The 21,831-nt window shown below is 43.5% G+C and overlaps 3 protein-coding genes across 4 annotated transcripts in view; 1 reads left to right on the forward strand and 2 right to left on the reverse strand.

Moving 5' to 3' along the window:
* The window catches only part of slc2a9l1 (solute carrier family 2 member 9, like 1), a 4,628-nt gene extending 4,136 nt beyond the window's left edge, over nt 1–492 (reverse strand). The window contains exon 1 of the mRNA XM_057031289.1: nt 401–492. Coding sequence (XP_056887269.1) covers nt 401–424 — 24 coding nt within the window. The 5' untranslated portion in view covers nt 425–492. The remainder of the gene's footprint in view (nt 1–400) is intronic.
* A 575-nt stretch (nt 493–1,067) lies between these two features.
* psmd6 (proteasome 26S subunit, non-ATPase 6) lies at nt 1,068–3,468 on the forward strand. Its single transcript, XM_057029798.1, has 8 exons — nt 1,068–1,353; nt 1,724–1,929; nt 2,047–2,192; nt 2,273–2,492; nt 2,612–2,720; nt 2,802–2,970; nt 3,111–3,188; nt 3,271–3,468. The coding sequence occupies exons 1-8, from the start codon at nt 1,209–1,211 to the stop codon at nt 3,365–3,367; spliced, it is 1,170 nt and encodes a 389-aa protein (XP_056885778.1). The 5' UTR covers nt 1,068–1,208; the 3' UTR covers nt 3,368–3,468.
* Nucleotides 3,469–3,511: 43 nt separating this feature from the next.
* On the reverse strand, nt 3,512–21,569 carry LOC130524065 (ataxin-7). Of its 2 annotated transcripts, XM_057029797.1 has the most exons (14): nt 21,391–21,569; nt 20,072–20,172; nt 17,907–18,125; nt 17,630–17,698; nt 13,548–13,652; nt 11,160–11,448; nt 9,740–9,863; nt 9,535–9,649; nt 9,326–9,408; nt 8,322–8,596; nt 7,993–8,182; nt 7,743–7,864; nt 6,429–7,578; nt 3,512–6,310 (listed from the first exon to the last, which is right to left on the reverse strand). In XM_057029797.1, the coding sequence occupies exons 1-14, from the start codon at nt 21,552–21,554 to the stop codon at nt 6,293–6,295; spliced, it is 3,024 nt and encodes a 1,007-aa protein (XP_056885777.1). In that variant the 5' UTR covers nt 21,555–21,569; the 3' UTR covers nt 3,512–6,292. The 2 variants fall into 2 exon arrangements, with proteins under 2 accessions (XP_056885777.1, XP_056885776.1); XM_057029796.1 differs by having other exon boundaries at nt 9,535–9,863.
* Nucleotides 21,570–21,831: the final 262 nt, after the last annotated feature.

Here is a 21,831-nt window from a genome sequence, read left to right on the forward strand (position 1 = left end):
ATCTGAGGTGAAAACGACCTTTCTCAATAACATTGGCTAAATGTAAACTTTGATGAGAATCTTCAGCTCAGAAACTGTTGAGCAGCACCGTGCGTGACTGAGCACAAGCCTCGACAGACTCGAATGACTAAGCAAAAACTGTATGAGTCACTGAGTACAGACAAACTTTAAGGAAAAAAAAAAGAAGTTTATTAATTATCATTGTATTTTATGATGACAGAGACAGAAAATTACAGTGTGTTGGAAGGTTATTAAGGTTTGCACAAAATAATACATATTACATATTAAATATTTAAAAAATACATATTAAATCAACATGTGTTTCGTTGAGCTTTCTCATTACTGTACATAACAAAATCCTCTCTCTCCTGCAACAAAATCATCAGAAACAAATGCCTACCAGCTGCTTCAGCAAAGCCTGCATGCTGTCTTCAAGCCTGCATGGAGTGTGGACTCTGTTTCATGATTTTAAAATCCAGGCGGGTTATCATTAACTTTTAGAATTTTTTTCTTCCAAAAGTCATAGCTCAACAAGCTTTCAGCACCCCAAGCATGACACTTCTTTTTGTCTGAATGTACCAAAACAAACAGAGGAACTATGTGAAAATGAATCAACAGCTCACCTCTGTGAATTAGAGATTAAGTTACCAATCAATGACAAAAACTCTTGTTTTGTCAAATTACCTGTTATCTATATGGACATGGACACATGCTTTACTAGTCTTTATGTCAATTTTTAACATGCACTGTACATACTTTTACCAATAAACCACAAGCATATAAGAACTCATGAAGTGTAGAAGATTCCTTTATTTTTGACATTTTAAAGAGACAATGTTTTAGAAATACAGCCGATACTTTTTTTTTTTGCATGGCATTTTTAAAATTTCTGAACGCTTTTTAATCATTCAAAATGACGTTTCCTTACGTTGGAAACAGCAGAAAAGACTAATGATGATGATATAGATTCCAACCACCTGTGATGTACGCATTTATTGACACGTCGGACTCATGTGTCGTTTTTCCTCCTGTCCGTTAGGTGGCGCTGAGCAAGAACTACGTTCTGCGCCCCTCGCTGACAAACGCTCCGGCGGAAACAAACGGTGCCTACTGTTTTCCGTAGTCATCGTTAGCTAATAGAAAGACTGTCTGCATAAAAGCGTCTTTAGTTTCTCTCTTTGTTAGTTTTTTTAAAATCTCGAAGCAAGATGCCGCTAGAAAATCTCGAAGAGGAGGGTCTGCCCAAGAATCCCGATCTGAGGATAGCACAGCTAAAGTTTTTACTCACGATGGATGGCCACCGACAGGATGCTAAAGTGAAGACCGAGCTCATGGATGCTATCAAAGCTAACAGTAAGTTAGCGTTACGGTGTGACCTGTACAGGCTGTATATTCTGAATATTTCACGCAGCTTACTAGTATTTTTGTGCGTGCATACACATTTAGCGTAATTGGGGTCAAATTCTCTGACAAGCTATAAAAGATTTGACGGATTGTAACGAACCATTGACTACAGCCTGTAAACGCCACGAAGGGGCTGTATTTTGTTTCATGTTTTTCCCCTTTAAAACATTAAATTGTTGTTAGTGTCCACCGACAACTGCACATTTGTGTTGTTTAAGTGCTTACATTTGTCTGAAATTGTTATCTAAGAAGATCACGACCATTAGGACTTCCACTCAGGGATTGTCTGGTCTTTGGTTAATTAGTTTTCTTTCCTCAGATATGGCGCCTTATTATGAGGTTCTGTGTAAGGATCTAAACTGGCAGCTGGACGGAGAGCTGTTGAACAAAATGAAGAAGGCAAATGAGGAGGAACTAAAGCGCCTGGACGATGTGCTGGAAGATGCAGAGAAGAGCCTGGGGGAAAGCGAGATTCGAGATGCAATGATGGCCAAAGCCGAATATCTGATTAGAATTGGCGACAAGGTAACAATCTAATGCAATATATGCGAGTAAGACTGTAGAATACCCGTAAGGAATTGGCAGTGACAAGGCTTCACTGAGGTGTTCAATGACATACTTGATGTGCTCTTGTGTCCACAGGAGGGCGCCCTAACAGCCTTCAGGAAGACCTATGACAAAACCGTGGCTCTGGGTCACAGACTGGACATCGTCTTCTACCTGCTGAGGATCGGCCTTTTCTACATGGATAATGACCTCATCACACGCAACACAGAGAAAGCAAAGAGGCAAAAGCCCTGCTCTCCCCTGATTTTAAAGATTTCTATTCTTGATTATAAAAAATACTCATGTCAAATTGTGCCTGCAGCCTCATTGAGGAGGGGGGCGACTGGGACAGGAGGAACCGTCTGAAAGTGTACCAGGGCCTGTACTGTGTGGCCATCAGGGACTTCAAACAGGCGGCAGAGCTGTTCCTTGACACAGTCTCAACCTTCACTTCATATGAGCTGATGGACTACAAAACGTTTGTCACCTACACGGTTTATGTGTGCATGATCGCCCTCAAACGGCCCGACCTTCGTGAAAAGGTAGATCGATTCGGCTCAAGTATTTTGGCTGTGTGTTACTGACCTTTCTTGGATAATGTCAGATACCTGAACAGAATAAAAACAGTTGCCATAATGACTGCGCTAAAATTTCTCTGCAGGTAATAAAAGGGGCAGAGATCTTGGAGGTTCTTCACAGTCTGCCTTCTGTTCGCCAGTATCTTTTTTCTCTCTACGAATGCCGTTACTCCGTCTTCTTCCAGTCCTTGGGTATGGACCTTTTTTCCCTTTATCTGGCTTTGTTCTGTTTTGTTTTCTTTTTGTCATGACCCAAGACTCTTTGTATCACAGCTCTTGTAGAGCAGGAGATGAAGAGGGACTGGCTCTTCGCACCACATTACCGTTACTACGTGAGGGAAATGAGGATCCAGGCCTACAGCCAGCTGCTGGAGTCGTACCGCTCTCTGACCCTCGGCTACATGGCCGAAGCCTTTGGCGTGAGCACGGAATTCATTGACCAGTGAGTATTTGTGCTGTGTCCAAATGTGTTGTTTCATTTGAAACTTTAGTCCTTCACAAGTGTGACTATTCATCCACAATGTTTGGTTTATTTAGGCTTTATAGAAGCCCATTGTCAGTTTAAGTTTCCTCTCTCCATAGGGAACTGTCTCGATTCATAGCTGCCGGCCGTCTCCACTGTAAAATTGACAAAGTGAACGAAATAGTGGAAACTAACAGGTAATTGTGTCCCGGTAACTCCGTGCATGAAGCTTGTCTGTGGCGAGAAGGCAGATCTCTAAGGGCCTTGTGATCTTTGCAGACCCGACAGTAAAAACTGGCAGTACCAGGAAACCATCAAGAAGGGCGACTTGCTGCTGAACAGAGTCCAGAAGCTGTCGAGAGTCATCAACATGTAACGTTGGAGCTCCCCTTTCTCGTCACAAGTTTACCCTAAACTGCAGTTTGACAAGATCTCTTATATTGTGTAAATATTAATAAAAAAAACCTGTTAAACACACCCTCCACGTTCCCATGATGTTGTACACAAAGACACCGAGGCGTTGTTTGATATAAATAGCAGTATAAATTATTTTATTTACAGAAACTTGTAGCAAAACAAATACTATACAATCTTTTTTCTTTAAATATTAATTCTACCCTATGTTTTGTTCATGAATTACATAGCAGCCAATACATAAATCCAGCCGAAAATGATTCTGATAACGTATACAAAAAGAACAAATCTATACGTACATACTTTTACAGAGCATGGATGGTGGATTGATTTCCCCCCAAATAAAATGTTTCACTCATGTTCACATTCCAAGTCTAAGGAACACTGTTTCCATCCCATGGAAACACTGCCAAAGTGTCAAATGGATTTGAGGGTAAACAAAACAACCGATTATATCCAAGTCTCAATAAACCACATGGACAAACAGAGAGAGGGGGGGGGGGGGGTAAACTTGATAAACCTCTACCCTGAAGAAAATCCCAAGATGTAGGATGGGCAGTTGACAAGCTCGGGTTTTTACCACATTTGGGGTTCTCAGCCAGGTTTAGAAGCAAACTCCTGAAGCGCTCCAACATTCAAGTAAGGTAAAACACCTCCCCCAGTCCACAACTCTGTCCCCCAACAGTCATGGTGACACAAATTCAGGCACTTTCTTAATTTGATATTTTAAAAGCTGCACACACTTCTCTCTCTGAAAGCTTCAAATTACTCGTTTGGCAATGATAAAGCAAATATTTGTTCCTCAACCCCCTCCCTCTGACTCTTACTATAAAAGAACTGAAAACAGGTTCGGGGCTTTACAAAGAGAACGGGCGCAGCTTCTGGACAGCGGGACAGTTTAAAATCACAGGCTAATTGGGTCACGTCCTGTTTAGTTTGTTTTTTTCCCTCGCGTGTTGTCGGATTCATTGGCAACATAACATCTTATAAAAGCACATGTGATTGAGACCTTGAAGAGTGAATAAAGATATCCTCTGTCAAACGGACATGCTACAGTGGCAACACTTCATCTTCCTTCAAGGTTTTCAGTACATGATTCATGAGATGCTTCTACATATAGGCATATTGCATTATATAGTCTTGGCAGTGAACCACTCTAAAATTTCTTTACTAAATAAATAATTCTTTTTGTTTTAATGTACCAAAAAATTCACCGTGTATGAAAAAAGCCTGTGCAAAAATACATATTTCACTATGTACAATTTGTTAACAAAATACGTATTCTCAAACAGGGATACTTAAACACTTGTTTGATACGTAGGCTACGAAGAAAACGGCTAAATCATTTAAAAATCCATATTTAACCTCACTATCTGACATCAGTGGAAGTTCTGTAAATCAACGGCCGTTACCAAAACGCCCCGTGAAGCCATCTCTATGAATCTCGCACCGTAAAACCCGGTCGAGCGTCTCGAAAACAAACAGACATCCCATCGGGACAGGCGATTATTGCCTGATTTAAGACTGTGCTAGGAGAGCAACGCCTGGCGAGGCATCGGCGGACTCATCACCCACGGGCCTGGGTAGTGGTTGGGGTGGAGGGACAATCGGAACCACAGAAGACGGGTGGCGTGCATAAGAAAAGTTGCTCCAGTTAAGACGTACCGTACCTGATTCCCTCCGCAGGGACAATATACATTACAATTCACATCAGCATCGGTGGATTTCACACGGCCGCCTGGGTACAAATTAGGTAGGTTGTGACCAAAAAAATAAAAAATAAAAACAGCAAAAAGACCTGCAGAGATTTTTCTTCACATCCACGCACGTCACGAGCGAGGCAGCCCAGCTTTTCTGCGAAACTAAAAAATAAAAACAAGTTGGCAAAGCTGAAATTTTGGCGTGGTTTTGTGCGCCGTCGAGGCGGCGCCTGCGGAGAGAGTAGTTGTTTAGTGCTGTTCACAGTTGGGGGTTATGTCCGCTGCGGCGAACATTCTGCACAAAAGGTTCAGAGAACGAACAGGTGTCCTCAACGCCGAGCTATCTCCTGACAAAAGGCTCGATCGAACGGGCACATCGGGTGTCCTTTTCACATTTGATAGCGCGCCGCTCGCCGCCGCGTCTACAAACACTCTGCAGTTCAGTGTAAAAAGCTCATAATAGTCGTAAAAAGGTAACACTTGCATAATTAGTCTGGAGAGCAAAAAGAATGGACCAGATCGTCCTGACGGGCTCCTCTCGGCTCCGCCGCACACGCCCCGAGGACGCGCGTCGTCAGGCAGGTGATTGTGATTTCGTTTAAGGACGTGTTAGTACAGATTGCTCCTGTTCTCCTTTCAAGGCTTCTGAGATCAGGCGCTGGGGGTGTACAATTAATTCCAGTAGTCCAGTAGAGTCTGACAAGAAAACTAACAAACACAACCCCTCCGACATGCATGCACACGAATGCACTCGTACATAACAGGAAGTGTGTCGTCTCCCAGGTTGCTCAGTGATGCGACGGCTTGTTGCGACAGCCCTTAACCTGAACCCAGTGAGCTCTGAACGGCAGCTCAAGAGACCCATGGCAGTTGCTACTGTTCGAACCAGACAGGAAGACCTTTCGGAATACTAGGACGATACACACACACACACACACACACTTATCTCACACGTACACATACAAATGGCTTTGGGAGAAATATTAAGGACCACATTGACTTCACTGGGCAGTCCAGATCATCTCCACCCTGAGGATTGTGGGAAGCGAATGAAACTCGGGTAATCGTTAAAGTAATATGGGTTTGATTTTCGAAAAGGCCTCGAGCAATCCGGAGCGGTATGCAGACGGCTCCAGACTATTCCCCATCCACCTGCCGGTTCCATCCACAGGAGCTCGACGCCGCTGTCAGGGGCGAGCCTTTGGCTTTGGAGGAAGCAGAGAAAACAGAGAGACGGCACAGTTGTGACCTCAGCAGAATAAAAGTATCAAATCTATGACTTATCTGTCAAACACCATTTCCCATAAGCCCCGACAATCTCACCTGATGTAAATGGGAGTTATTGGGTAGCCCTGTTGTGCCTGGAATGCTCCGCCCGTGCTTGTTATGGATGTTGTTGACGGCAGGTGACTTGGCCACTTTGGCTCTACCTGGTGCCGGCCCACCTCCTCCCCCAATTCCTCCTGCTCCACCTCCACTAGTGATGCCACTGGAGGCGGGAGAGCTTTTGCGCTTCTTGCCCTCCAGGCGCCCGTCTGAGGAGTGGTGGCTGAAGCTGGTGTGGTGATCGGATGAGGACTGGTGGTGAACGAAGGGCCCGAGAGACAGGGTGGAGTCGCTGCTGTTCATCACTACGCTCATGCGTTTGATGGATTCTGCAGGGCTGCCCGAGGGAGGACCTCGCGTTTGTGGCCCCGAGGAGCCACCGGCCGAACCCCCGGAGGGCTCGGCTTTGAGGCTAAGTGAATTGGTCCGCACGGTGGGGCCGCAGGTGAGTCCCACGCTGTGGACCCCGCTGTGAGAGGATGATAATGATGATGTGGATGAGGAAACTAATGAGCTGTGGTGGTAGGTGCTCCCTGAGCTGCCGACATTTGCACAGTTCTTTCTGAATGAGGAGGAGGAGGAGGAGGAGGAGGAAGAGTAGTTGGTATTTGTGGATTCCAAAGGGCCGTAGGATGAAGAAAGAACAGAACTGTTCTTCCTCTTCTTCCCAGAGCCTAATCCAGTGCTGCTACTGTTGACGCTGGCTCCACTGCTGCCCCCACCTGCGGAGTTTGGTACGACAGATGCGGAGGAGCCCGAGGACATCTCCTTTGGCCTGAAGGACGATGATGACTTGTTAGTGCTGCTGCTGGAGGAACGGGACTTAAGCGCCCGGCCTGAGGCTAGGGAGGGAGCTGACGATGAAGAGGAGGAGGAGTGGGTTAAAGGCATCTGCGGCGACGAAGACACTTGTCGGGCCTGCGTAATGCCGTAGGCCGGGTGCTCAGCCCCGCCCTGTGGTGAGCTGCGGGCATTTAACGTGGTCCCATAAGAAAGTACAGACTTGCCATCGTACGATTGGCTATAAAGAGTCTGGGTCAGGGTGGCGGGGGGGCTCAGGAAGCCTGAAGAAGGTGTGCTACTGTGGGAATTTGTGCTTGTCCTATGTGTGGGTGTAGATGGGTTTTCCAAGGCCAAGGGGATTTTCCTGTAACAAGAACATTACATTAGTTATGGCCATAATGTATGTTACTGCTCTACTCCTAGGATCAATCCAACAGAAGTTCTAATTGTTTGTCAGGGTGATGTACAGTCAGTTTAATCATAGCCCTGCAACCAGGAAAGCATGAAATTTGATGGAAACAGTCTCACTTCCACAGCTGAGAGTTGACATGCTTGTCCATCATTGTGGTCAGGGCACATCGCACTCTGTCCCATCGTCTGTCAAAAAGGTAACAGCCCCTCCCGACGAGCCGACTTCCAAATGTACAATACTGGGAAGAGAGAAGCAGTGCTTATCATTTTAAAACGACATGGAATCGATTGCGAAAGACACTGAGTCTTTTGAACGACACTCAGTTCTGCTGCGTTACAAAAGGCTGGTTACTAAGAGTGTACTTACAGCTACCGGCCGAGGGTGATAACCTGAATAGTGACAGTCCAGTTTGTCAATTACTTCCTCCCGCTCTTCGTTCTCTCCCTCATCGCTGGAGTGACGGGAAAACCCATCAGGCATGGTTGGAGGGTGATGTGGTGACTCGTGGACAAGCGTAGCATCTCCTGGGGTCCCTGCTCCATGACTGCTGTTTAGTATGGAGAGAGACGGACGCCGTTGTTTAAGGAAACTGTACAAAACGTGTCAAACAGGATAGCAATTGCAGTATTTAAAGGTTACATTGTTAGCTACCCCTGCAGGTACAAAAAAATGAAATGATCGGAAGGAGGACATACCGTGGAAGAGCGGGACTGCTAAACCTAGGCTTGATGAGTGGCACAGGCTTGGTTGCATCTGGGGCGAGGCCATTGCCTTGAGCAACTTGGTAGGTGTCGGCAATGGGGTGGGTGGAGGGGTGCGAGTCCCTGAGAGAGGGGTTTTGCTGGGAATGGGGTTGATGGAGTTCTCTCTCCCTCTCCCGCTCCCTTGCTCTGTTCTTGTGCTCTGCCAGCAGTGTGTCAAAGCGCTTCCTGCGTCCTGGCACTGCCCTCCGCTGGCTTAAGGAATGTGTCTATGGGACAATCAGTAAGGTCACCGGTCAAAATTATTGCGCAACTGCTGGAACCTGTGTGTTGATTTAAACCATCCTAACATCCTCCCAACAGTTCACACAAGACAGAAACTGCAGTGACTGTTGCCACTCCAGCTAAAACCTGCCTGGAACTTGTTGGGGAAGAGCTGCGCATCACAATCATAAATCTGGACAGACAAAATCAACTTATTTGTTTGCGCAGCCTATGATTAAGTCCAGATCCATCTCAATTGGTTTTAAGTGCCACACTTTTGCAGGCACATTTGGCAAAAAATTGTATTTTGGTCAAATTGTTTTCTTGTTTTGAATGAAAATGCTTGTGAATCAATCACTGTTTGGTTTGATCCATTTATAAAAGCCATATTTGTACAAGGCAACAAGCCAAGACTGGCTTGGTTTTAAACCTTTGATATCTCATTCTTGGCACAAATTGGTCTCAGTATTATGGCCCCGACATATTTTTTGTTGTATTTTTGTTGTTATTAATTTTATTAAATTGAACAAGAGGCAGTCAACCACATCCAAATTAATGTGATACTTTGAGGTATCTTAAATCTATTTTAATACTGGTTTTGGCAGAGCTATTTTTAAAAGACTGATTCTCAAATGTCAGTCACTGATAAAAGACTAACCATAAACACAAGCAAAAACTTCTGTTGCTCTACTTTTCATATTGCTCAGCGCTAAAAGCTCAAACACTAGCTTTACCTTGCATGTTAGCGATCTTGTGCATGTTTTTCGAGTCGTCATATCCACAACGCCACAGTGGATATCGGGATTGAACTCACGTTCTGAAGCCAGAGAGAGGCGGAAGGGAAAGGAAAGAAAAAAAAAGAGACATTAGCCACAGAATAAAGAAAACTTAAAAACATGACATGAACACACAGTATAAAGCAAAGGACTTTCCCTCAACTCACCTGTCAGTTTCTTATTAAGGTGGCGTCTGCTACTGACATGGCTGTTGCTGTCCTGCTTCTTTTCTGAGAGATGGCCCTTGCCATTAGGAATCTGGCCTGGGATCATTAATGAAGGCTTTGGTATGGAGGGACAGTTAAGGCCTTGTTTAAGGGCTGATGATGAGGATGAAGAGGAGGTGGTGATGGCGGTAGTGTTGTTGCTCACAGTGGTGCTAGCAGAGGATGTAGATGAGGATGAGGTGGTGGCGAGGGCAGATGGGGTCTGCACCAGCTTAGCTGACGGGTCCACCCGCAGATGCATCTTCTCCACCTTGACGGCTGGAGTGAGGCTGGAAGAGAAGGTTACAGAGATGAAGAGGGCCGCAAGGAGGAAGCTGAGAGTTAGAAACACAGAGCCTGTGATAAAAGCATGGTAAGAGACAGATGTGCACGCATGAATGGGTCTGGGAAAACAAAACATACAGCTAAATTGACTCAACATTTATCAAAAGCAAAAACTCACAAGGATATTATTTTCTCTTACAGATGCAAAACAGGTTATGGCAGTTTTAGCATATACTGTAAATATGATCAGACACGTTTAGACCGTGCAGGTCACAGTAGATCAAACTCTGGCGTTTGTGATCTGCTCAGACCCAGCAGATTTCTAATACCCAAGTGTGGATTACATTTTGGGCCTACAACATCCCTGCAGAGATCATTCTGAGCATGTCCGTAGAAACCAAAGACCTCCATCTTCCAACCATTAAAATAGTATAAGAGCACAAAAAAAAAAAAAATTATCAGCAAAAGTGGAGTGGACAATTCACACATGCATCTATTTCATATCCAGCACTGAAGACATGCACATTTAGCCACAAAGCACCTCATGAATATTTCTTTGCTTATAAACAAGTCTGCTGATCGATGGTTTTTAATCAAAGCAATAACCAGAAGGAAGGTAAAAGGTCATCCCTTCTGGCACAGTAATCAGCGTTTGTGAGTTCCAGCTAAGTGGAGGTTAGACCACCTGAGTAATTATCTGCTCAATTCATTTTTTTTAGATATGTCACCTCCAGGTCAGAGGGTGGGGCCTAGAGCACAAAAAGATTTTGCTCAAAACTAGACGAAGACCTTCGACCTGCATGCTCTTTTCTCTGTTCTGAAATTCCTTTGCATTCCAGGGGGCCTCTGGGAAAAGCGTACATTAAATGGAGCATTATATGCAGTATGGCTTCAACTTACTACTTCACCATCTGCGCTGCCAACTTTCCACATCTTCGTTCACTGTGACTCCACTAAATTACATCTTGTTGTATAAATAAGAGGGAAAAAACAAAAGAATACCACCAGGACATCAATGCTTTTCTGGCATTACAAGGCCTGAAAGATCGCAGGCTGGACTGGAACCAGAAGATGACAGCCAAATACAGCCCAGCAAGTTCCCTCATACCACGAAGGATCCAACAGCTGAAGACTTAATCCACTTGTGTGAGAATAAATGATATTATGGTGTGAAATTCAGCCTAAGCTTCTATTATTTCATGTAGTGTAGAAATTCTAAATGAAAAATCTGAAGCATTTGGTCTTTGCTCCCAACAACCACCAGCCAAGTGACACGCGACCTTGAAAACATGTAAACTTACATCTTGTCTGGCTGGATCATCCGGAAGGGTGGAAAAGGTGGTCTTCGCTGAATGCTTGGCATCTTCTCTTTGGCTGGTTTGTGGAGTTTGGGATTGGAAGAGGCAGAAGACATTGAAGAGGAGGAAAAGCTGGAGCCAATCGTGGAGGTTCGACTGAGGATGCCTCCACCGGAAACACCAGCCCCAGTCCCAGTGCTCAGCCCAGGCCCGAGACCACTGCTCCGGTTCCTTCCCGATACTGGGAAGGGCGTAGTAGAGGCTGGTTTGCTTAGTGAACTGTGTCTTCTCTCTGGAGCAAAAGTGAAAACAAGGCTTTGATTAAAGCACACAAATTCAGTTGTCAGAATTCTACAAGCAAAGCCTAGCTGAAATGAGTGACTATTGGCTACGAATCAGGAGAAAGGCAAGATACACAGGAACTGAAGAACTCTAAGAGCAGTTATTGGGTTACCCTGACAACAGATAAGCAGAATTTGTTATCCATGCCAGCTCTGCCTTAAAAAGAAAACTGCCAACAGGTCAAGAGCATCATTTCCTGTCTGAACTTGAAAGCTACTGAGATAACCGATCGAAGGCAGCACATCAGCAGAAAAGCCGAGTGAGATACAAAGTTGTCAATTACATGCTAAAAAAAGCTTGTTTCTTAAAAAAACTGATTATTCTTTAGAAATAATGCACATTGCTCTTGCTAAACAAGCTCAGTTCACATGATTATCCCTTGGTCGTCTTTACAAGAGAGGAGTCTGCTAAAGAGCTGAACATATTTAGGTCGACATGACCCTCTTGTCAACACTGTCTGCTGACCAAAAATGAATGAAATCCCAAATTAAAGAACATGCAGCCATTAGATAGAAACAACATTTACAAGGCATTGTTGCACTGTAATTTTCACTTGGAAGGTGGTCATGAAATGTGGTCCATCCCTGTCTGAGCCTCCACGCTCGGATTGAATGATATTTAAAACATACTAGATGCCGAAGCTGCTTTAAATATCACAGACGTGGGAGAGGACGTGGAGACAGAAAGCTCCTTACTCTACGCGCAGAGAATAAGATCATCTGCCACACAACAGGGACGGCAATGAGATCTCTTTGCCGAGTTATTCGGCCGCCCTTATCGTTCTTGTAAAATGTCACCGGAGATACTCGCCAGAGCTGTTGCGTTTGAAATGCATCTTTGCAACCTTAAAAATGATGCAGCGGTTCAGTTCTTGGTTTTACTCCCTGTATACGAGTTCTTTCCAGGTACAGGTACGTGTTTTTGTGAGATCTTGCATGTTCAAGGACATTCCTGGCTGGGGGACCAACAGAGAACCACATTGATGTGCTCAAAGAAGCACAATAAAATCATATTACGACCATCTCACTGGTGCCGAGATGAAATCGTTTAGTCCATATTGATGCCACATGGCGTCAGAGGAAGCGAGCCAGGAGATGAATGGCTGCAAGACAACCCAAAGTCTCTGTGGAATTCAGGAAATATGTTCAATTTTCCCATTCCTGTTAAGCTGGTCTGCTGCACAAGATTAAACTGGTTAATTTGATGACTACTATCCAAACTGGCATTCGTCAGATGTAGGTGGAGAGAGCTAAAAGCCCACATGGAGCCACAAGACAACCAACTGGTTCACATTTTTATGCATACTCTCAACTCTAAAAAGGACAAAATTGCAGGTAATTTGTTATCATGCTGCCTCTTAATGCCACTGAAATGGTTCGCAACTGAAAAAAAAAACAGATATGAAATGGAAACGAGTAAATGAAATAACTTTGTAAAAAATTCTACCTAATTCTAAATTCAAAAATTCTACCTTTCAGTCAAAAATAGTCTCTTTCTAAAGTCACTGCAAGAGTGAAGATTAACCATTTAGCAAACAACCAGCGTCTCAGTCATTATTTTTGATTATGTCTCAGTCACCCAGGTGGAAGAATTCTAACTGGACATTTTTTGCCTCTATCCGTCAGTTTTTCAGTCCAGCAACATCGATGGAGGGATGTGCCATTTGCAGTCACAAAGTTTAGAGTAGCCTGACCTACAGCGGACAGAATTTCTTTCTCTGGACGTAACTTGAAGGGAAAAAAGGAATAAAAATACTACTGCTTCTCATTCTTGTTGCATTAAGCACTGCATTTTTCTATGCCTCGGTCACGTTTGACTGCATCTGACTGCGTTTGGCAGTTCCTTCTCAGGTTTCTGTGTGGAGAAGCCCTGGTGGAATGCCGACGTGGAGGGAGACATTTGTTAATGTGTGAAGTGTCGGCGTCGTCATTCCACCACGCTCCGACGGCTGCTTCTATTCCTTTATCGCTGATTCACCCAGCTTTACAGGAGAAACTCCTACAACCCTGTAGGGTGTTAAGATGAAAAAGACAAGCGTGTGAAATGTACCATAGTGTGCGTGGAAGGCTTGGGGCTTGACAACCTGGCTGCACTGGCTGCACATCACCAGGTAGAAGTCGTCCTGTGCGGGACACTGGCCAAATATTGGCATGTCTGTATAGGAAGGAAAAAAAATTAACCAGTAAACAAGCAGAGTCTAAGAACACAAACAGCTGATAAGACACTAAAAAAAAGGCAGAGACAGAAATACAATGTTACATTGCGTCTAATAATCTCTCCAAGATATCAAACTTCTATGAAAATATTCTCATGTGAGTCCCCGCATAATGAAAGTGCTTTCTTGACAGAGGCAGACAAAGTGTAGAGCATCGTGTTGACATGACCAAATAAAGTAAACAGAAAGTGGCAGAGCTGAGTCCTTTTTAAAAATGGTGCACATATGGTGGAACTTCCCTGCGTGGCAGTTGGGGTGTTACAACATTCAAACACAGGAATAGCAAAAGCAGCCTGAATGACAGCAACACGGGGCATCGCCGCAGCAAAAGCCCCACCTACATTCTTCATAAAGCACTCCAAGGTAAATCAGAGGGCCTCCTAATGCCAGTGTCACCAGAATTCACCCTGATGCAGAAAGTAGAAAGCTCCTAATTAAGAGGGCTCTTTAGAAGATGGCCTGGGGTGTTGTGACGAGCCAAGAAGAAGCCAGCTGAGGAGTGGAGACCCTCTCCAGCGTGCACTCGACCAGGACCGCTAAGTGCCATTGAGTTGAATGGGTGCTGAAAAAGCCGTCTCTTTGGGGGTTATAGGCAAGCTTGAGTGAACAGACTGATGTTTCTGACACTGCTTATATGTTTGCCAACTATCTGAAGCCACTTGCTTCGAGCACACAAAAACGGCACAAACGGGGGTCCTGCTAGGAGGTAAAGACGAGACGTCCGTATGATTGAGACAAAATAAAAATGTACATTATATTGGGTTTTAAACGTTAAAAGGGCCCCGATTACTCTACAAAGATGGAAAAAACACAACTGTGACTCATACTGAAACACTGGCTAAGCTTTTAAATCTCACTACAGTTCTCTCGGTTGTCTTTTTCGATGGACTCACCACTCCTTACCTGTACATTTTGTACTGGGAGTTTTGGTCAGATCTGGGCAGGTTATTACTTAGGATGGCCTCTGTAAATACACTGAGCAAGCTGAGGCGATAATGGGATGGCGAATTGCTAGGTCAATGCTGCATCTTGCAATCCACTGCAGAATACAATAACCTGTGTGAAATCCACTCACCGACAATGCTGATGAGAAAAGACAGTGGAATCTGTTCAAAACGCAGCACAAGACGGATTTCAGCGGCTTCAATAAATTAAAGTCGTAATGAGGGAGCACACGCATTGGCCAGATCAATAACTCCCCGTGTATTCTTTATTAAAACTCCCACTTCCTTCAGATCCTTTATAGAAACGGGCTGACCACATTTCCCTGCTGGATCAATAGCGAGGTCTTACGGGGCTCATTCCCAAACAGAACGGGGCGTTCTCCAAAAAGGCCACTTAACAATAGAAGCGGCCTGGCCAGATCGCCTTGACACGACTAAACAGCGCCGCTCAAATGGCCCCACGCTTCGACTAGCTCTCATTTCCATTTGACTATTGTGCAAATGGGAGATGAGGAACATGCAAAGAAAGGAAGCAGAAGCTGTAACAAGTGAAACCCAGAAATGACCAAAAACAAGCTGGAAAAGGCCTTACTGAGGGGGGGAGAGAGACAAGAACTACACTTAATTTCACATGCCTCATCTACTCCCATAGCAAATGAGCGACTGCCTCTGCGCACCACACACGCTCAACCCAACTCCCGTTTGACGCCGACACTACATATTCCAACTTCCGTGAATGTGAAACTCAACAAACAAGCAATGTATGAGGGGGTGACTCAAACGAACAGCCTGATTCTGTGTATGACGCTCTATGAAGTGTCGGTGTGTTGGTGAATGTGACGTGAGTCACGTCAGGGAGGCGTAGTCATCCACTTGTAATGCCCCTACTAGTCACACACACTTATATCCTGTGAAGTCTCACACACCACTACAGGCCACCGACAGTGTGTGTCGAGTGAAGACAGATAACGCCCATCTAAAAAGGGAAAAAACATTTCTGTTGGTCAACAGCTATGTTTCTCCTTTTTTTTTTTAATGCAACCTGGCTCATTCAATAATTTAAATCACATAGGAGAACATTTTATGTTCAGTCCATCAAGCCAGAATGAGATTTAGGATGAATCCCTGTTGTGACCCAATAGCACATAATTTATTAACCCTCTTAAAAAGAAAAACAAACTGCACTACACACACTTGAGGCAAACAGGTTGAAGGGTGTGAAGCTGGTGGCCATCAGGCCTGGACAGATACATTAATACAACATATGAGGAGACCACCATCAGTAATTTAGAAGAATATATTTGTATAATAGGATCCAGAAGGTCAATCAGACATCTAATTCTGACACATAATCGCACTAGTCAGCACTTTCCCGTAGCTGTAGGATGATACGGAGAATCTAAAGATCTTTGTGGTTTTTGTGTCAATAGTGTCCTATATGTGGTGAAATTATAACCAAACAGAATTCCAGAGGGGGGAAACTGCTGAAAGCATTTATCTGGTCCAAGCTCAGAGAAAAATCTCAAAGAATTTTATCATAACATGACCAGGTTGTAACAACAAGGTCACGTTTGACATGATAAGTGTCCTTGAGCAATTGACGCAATAAAAACCCTTCAAAGGACTGAAACTAACATCAATGAAATCAGCACAATGTTACGTAATGCCTTGTTCCACTGAATTTATAGTGGCAAAATGTTGCTCCAGTCAACTGGAATTAAAGTGAGAAGACATCCTCAAGACGAGTTGTGATCCCTCAACTCTAAATCTGAGTTTCACTCTTAAATGGTGGTAAAGCCGGGACTTCGTTTATGCTTAATACATTCTTAAATATGACATCACTGTAAATCCAGGCGGTCATGCAAGATGCGTTTTCTAATGCTTGGTGAGGTGTTTCCAAAAATAAACCTGCTGCCAAACATCAGTCTGCTGCTCCGACACCACTACAATTATATTCAGGCTTTTATCAAATCTTTACTGAACTTCATCTTCAAATAAAAATATCCATTTGTATGATTACTTTTCACTAGCAAAAGGAGAAACCAGACCATCAGTTGCATTTTCTCAGCTTGAATAAATCAGAAATTAAACTTGGGTACTGGTTGTTGAGCTAGAGGTTGAGGGGTAGGGGATTAAATGCTTTATATTCAATTGTTGGAAAACGAATTACCTAATTTATCGCAGCAATTCCGTTTTGACAGCTTTACGACTGAAAAGTTTTAGACAGTTAGGAAACATGTGCTAAAGGAATTTCAAAGGAAAGGCACAACTTCCAAGACTTTTCATCAATTTGATTGAATCCTCATTCAAATAATTAATCACCTAGACCCAGATCATTAGAGGCTTAATAATCAGCTTAACTTTTGGGCATTACATTTTTATTTTTAACATTTGTGTCCAGGTGCCAAAATGAAAACTACGGAGAAAAGAAAAAGTCAAAGAACCCCATATTCTTTTTACACAACCATTATTGCATTTAATACAACTATACAACTTTAATACAAGTATAAGCCTAACTACTTTGGTTACATTGGTAGCTCTTCCTTTCAGAAATGACATTGACTCGAAATTAACATTTCATTTTGGCTTCATTAAAATCGCAAAGGAATTAAACCTTGCTGGTTTTGCCCAGATTACTAGAGTTTACATTTAGTTATATATTTATTATGGTTTTTTTTAAAAAAATCTGAGGGGGGAAATGCAATAACGAAAACCAAGAAAGGACGTTATTAAATTTATGTGAACAATCAAAACAATAAGGTATTAGTGGAGGAAGTGTTTGGGAACCCTCACCTACAAATGTCACCAAACACTATTTACAGGCGCCTTCACTTACATCCGGTTGTCCTGTCATTACACGGTTAAGAGCCCGTTTGCTTTGATCCAATAAGGTTTCCAAAGTATTGTGAGCGCAAAACCTCCAGAACCAAAACACACCTTTGGCCCTACAGAGAATGAAAAATAACACTCACCTTCTTTGCACAAGCGCATGGCCTCTCGATTTTTCCCGAAGTCTTTGAAACTTTCCTCCGATTCAGCGCCTGAAAATGACACGATCCAACACACGGAGGAATAAATACTTGCACTTGCTTTCCTGCCCGTGCTGTTGCTACCACTAGCGTTTCTTCATATTCCACCAAAAACTGCATGCAATCGGCCAAAAAGGAGGGGGGGGGGGGACACAGGACTGGCAACTGTCGCGCTCCACCTCGCTTTCTCACACACATTTCGGGACGCCGGGGAACTCACCGTCGCTGCCGTGGAGTTTGGCGCTATCGACCCAGTTGCTCCACGGCTGTCCCAGTATTATTTCTGGACTAGGCAGTGATCTCCGCTCCGCAGCAGTCGCCATTGCTGTGGAGCCTTCTCCCCGCTGGATCTGCTGCTGCTGCTGCTTCAGCTGCTGCCTGGCCGCTCGGCGCTGCTCCCCCCTGACGTCATCCTCGGCCCTTTCCGACATTCTTTCCGCTAGAATGTAACAACACAACAGTCAGCGCTGGGCGCGCTCGGGATAGGACGACTTTTCTGAGTGATGGACGCGGACAAACGCCTGTTGTTTCACCGAGCCCGCCCCTTAAAAAAAAAGAACCCGAAACACTGTGTGTGGCCACCCGGACAATATGTGGATTTTAGTGACACTTTGCTTATGAACCAGTTAGCTTTAGCTCGGGCGCGTGCGGCTATTACGGTCGCTCGTTCACTTCAACCCAACTTTATTTAAACCCGCGGCTGTTACAACCGAGATGGTCTCCACAGGAGCCAAGATCCTGAGCGCACCGAGGCAAGAGTGGCAGGAAAGAGCCCCTTTAATAGGAAGAAACCTTGAGCAGAACCAGGCTCATGTGACGGGACCCTCCTGTGGATGGCCAGCCACATTATACATACAAATGCAATAGATGTATGTAATTGTTGTCATCATCGTCACTGTTCCTAAACAGATAAATGTCTACCACAACTTAAACTTCAAGATTTTGCTTCTGTTCTGAATTAGAAGTTCATTGATTTAAGTGTTATTATTTTCCAGAATTATTATAAGCATTGCTTTTTCCTCAAGTGTGTTACATGACACCGTCTGGCACATATCAGCTCTTTTTGGCAGCGGTAGCAGTGTTGGGTTTTTTCCATTGTAGACGACGTGAAATTTTGCACTCGCCGTTTTGTAGCAAAGAGTTCATGAAGGGGAAACACAATCTAATCATCTTTAGCTTTAAATGATTCCCCTGTGGGTCCTGAGCAGCTTAGACAATGTGATTTCCATCTTTTACTTTCTCTTTCAAAATGATTCCTTCTGTACATTCTTAACAGACACATACTGAAGCTCATTTTGTCCTGACACAAGCGACATTTAGGAGGACATTTGCTGAAGAGGCTACACATTCCAGAATTTGCCTCCAAGTGACACTCAGCTGTTATATAAAGAGGTGTAACTCAGTTGGCTGTCGTCAGTCCACCACCCCATATAAAGAAACAGATTATAATGACAATGAAGCTGCCTCCGAAAAGAACATGTGGCATCTTTTTTCGTTTATTTTGCACTGTATTGGCAGAAACCTAACAATTTTACACATTAATGATAAAAAAAGAGATGTGATGATTCTTAGTATCCCTCTAAGGACAGAGAGCTTGAACTAAGATCAGTAGCAGAGAAAACCCAATATTGATGCATTCTAATAGATATTGGGTCACTAAAAAAGCTCGACAGCACAACTGTTTAATACCTCTATCAAAAAATAATCAGAAATAAAGCAGTGTCTTTAAGGCAACCACCTAAAAAACTGTAAAAATCTGTAGATTTGATATGAAATTGATGCAAAAGAGGAATAAAAACATATTTAACATTACACCATTACAAATTACATGAAAGATTATGAAACTATTATTTTAGGACATCTGGGAATTGCACATAGTGGAATGTTTAGTGTCAGTCGTCTCAGTAAATTCTCCCATTCTTCCAAACACCACTGGACTCACAACAAAGTCATTAATTTCTTTCAGAAGCATATTGTGACAATTTAAGCAACTGTTAAAAATGAACGCCAGCTTTTTGTTTCATTCTGTTTTTACGTTGGATCATTATGCACATGATGTTTTGTGTCCCAATGGGCCAACGAGGATTGAAGGTTTAATCATTGTTTACCTTAAAATATCTAACCTGAAATAAATGCAAAAGTGCACCGTGAATTTGTAGATAATTGGATTTCACATAATTGGTTCTTGCGCTGTTGTTTAGCATTAGGAGAAACATAAGTGGGTGAAATGAAAATAAGATGAAAGTGTGTTTTTCTTTTAAAAAATCAGTTATAGGAACATTACACTAATGGACTCTTTGACCAACACCAGTAGATAATCCAACATTATCATCAGGGAGCTTAAAAAATAAAGCAGTAATGATGATTGTAATGCAGTTAACTTACCTTTGGAAAATAATAAAAAAAGAGTACTTTTGTGAATCTGGATTAATTGCTCCTCATCAGTTTGGGTGATGGCTGGCTGCCACGTACACTGGAGAGGAAGTCTTGAGAGACAGAGAGAGAGACGGGCATCAAGAGAAGACAGGTCAGCAATGATTCTCCCTTTGGCTGCGTCTAGTGATAGGGGCATCTCTTAGATAATTAAATAGACTATCTGGAAGATAACACCGTCCACTCAGTTTGATGACACTGTTAGAAGATGGAAATATTTCAATTATCCTGCAGATTAAAAAAAAAGTGCATTCCAAATGCATTCTGCATTGCCCTCATGGACGGGTTAATTTAGTCATTTGTGATTCTACTGCAGACGGCTTTCTTTTTTTACCTGGGAAATGTTGCGCTCAAGGGTTTGGGAGTCATTTTGATTGGCATTTCAAAAAGTAGTGTTCTACAAATTTAATCTATGAATGGGTGGTGTTCTTTCAAAGGCTTATATAAGATGGGTGACAGCTGAAAACAATTTGTAGCTGCAGCAAACAATACGTACCATAAGGAGAGACATATATGCATAAAAATCAAACTGAACCATTTTGCAGATGTTCAATAAAGAAAATTTAATTCTGTGTTGTTTTGTACAGTGAGGCAAGAGGATCCCTTTTAATCACACAAAAGGTGACATAGATTCGAATAGGCAAGAGACAGACCTACATTTTCATTTCTCCAGCAATTTCTGAACACCCAAAAGTTCTATCACCCATCTTTGTTTAGTAACATTTGGGCACGTTAAGTATTCATTTGTTCTCTGTTTATTCAAACCGTGGTTTGTACTCTCTGGAGACATTATGTCAAAGGTCATGGCCAATAAAAGACGGTTTCTGCAGCAACAGCGAAATTGCCATTGATAATAAGGTGAGCAACTTCCCCAACAACTCGGTTAGCTGGCTAAATTAGCCGGAACTGGACGACACCAGCAAGAAACTGCAGTTTTATTCACTTGCGATGCTGCCACTTCTATCAACCTAGCTGAACACTTACCACAATAACCTGCACTAACTTTTTTCTTCATACATTTTTTTCATCGCAGGACTTCGCAGTAAATGAGACCGTAAAAAGTTGAATCCTGGCTGCAGTTTAGTTTAGAAACCCAGCCGGTGTAGGTCTGTAACTGGCACATTACTAGACAGCAGTGGAAGCTACATTAGCCTGCTAGCCGAAGCCCTTAGCCAGCCATAACTAGCCTTAGCGAGGAAGCTGGAAGAAGCCTGACAGCACAGCAGAAGTCATTAACCATCGTCGCAGATCGATAACAAGTTCACTCTTACCGAGGCCCGAAATACCGTAGACGCAAACGTGATGGCGGACAGGCGTCTACAAAGTGGATGCACTGGGCGAAGGGGACAGAAGACGGTGGGAGAGAGCGAGTGCACTGTTCAGCCTCTGTGGAGGACTTCACCTGGCGCTTCCATGTCTGTTTACCAGACTGCATTCTGGGACGCAGACGTCACTGCGCGAGGACATACGTACACACACGCACGCACGCACATACGGACCGATAACTTCCACTATCACCCCATCAACATGTAAAACATTTGGTCAACAAACATGGTGTCATGGGATGATAATAACAGACTCTACTTGTACGATGTGGAAGTGTTTTGTGTTTTTTAAACTCAGAAGGCAGAATTGTGGAAACAGTCTATAGAATCAGAAGTAATTTATATTTTTTGCGTTGCCTACTTTATCTGATCTCTCTCTCGCAAATC

Source organism: Takifugu flavidus, chromosome 4, assembly GCF_003711565.1.
Source record: "Takifugu flavidus isolate HTHZ2018 chromosome 4, ASM371156v2, whole genome shotgun sequence".
NCBI lineage: Eukaryota > Metazoa > Chordata > Actinopteri > Tetraodontiformes > Tetraodontidae > Takifugu > Takifugu flavidus.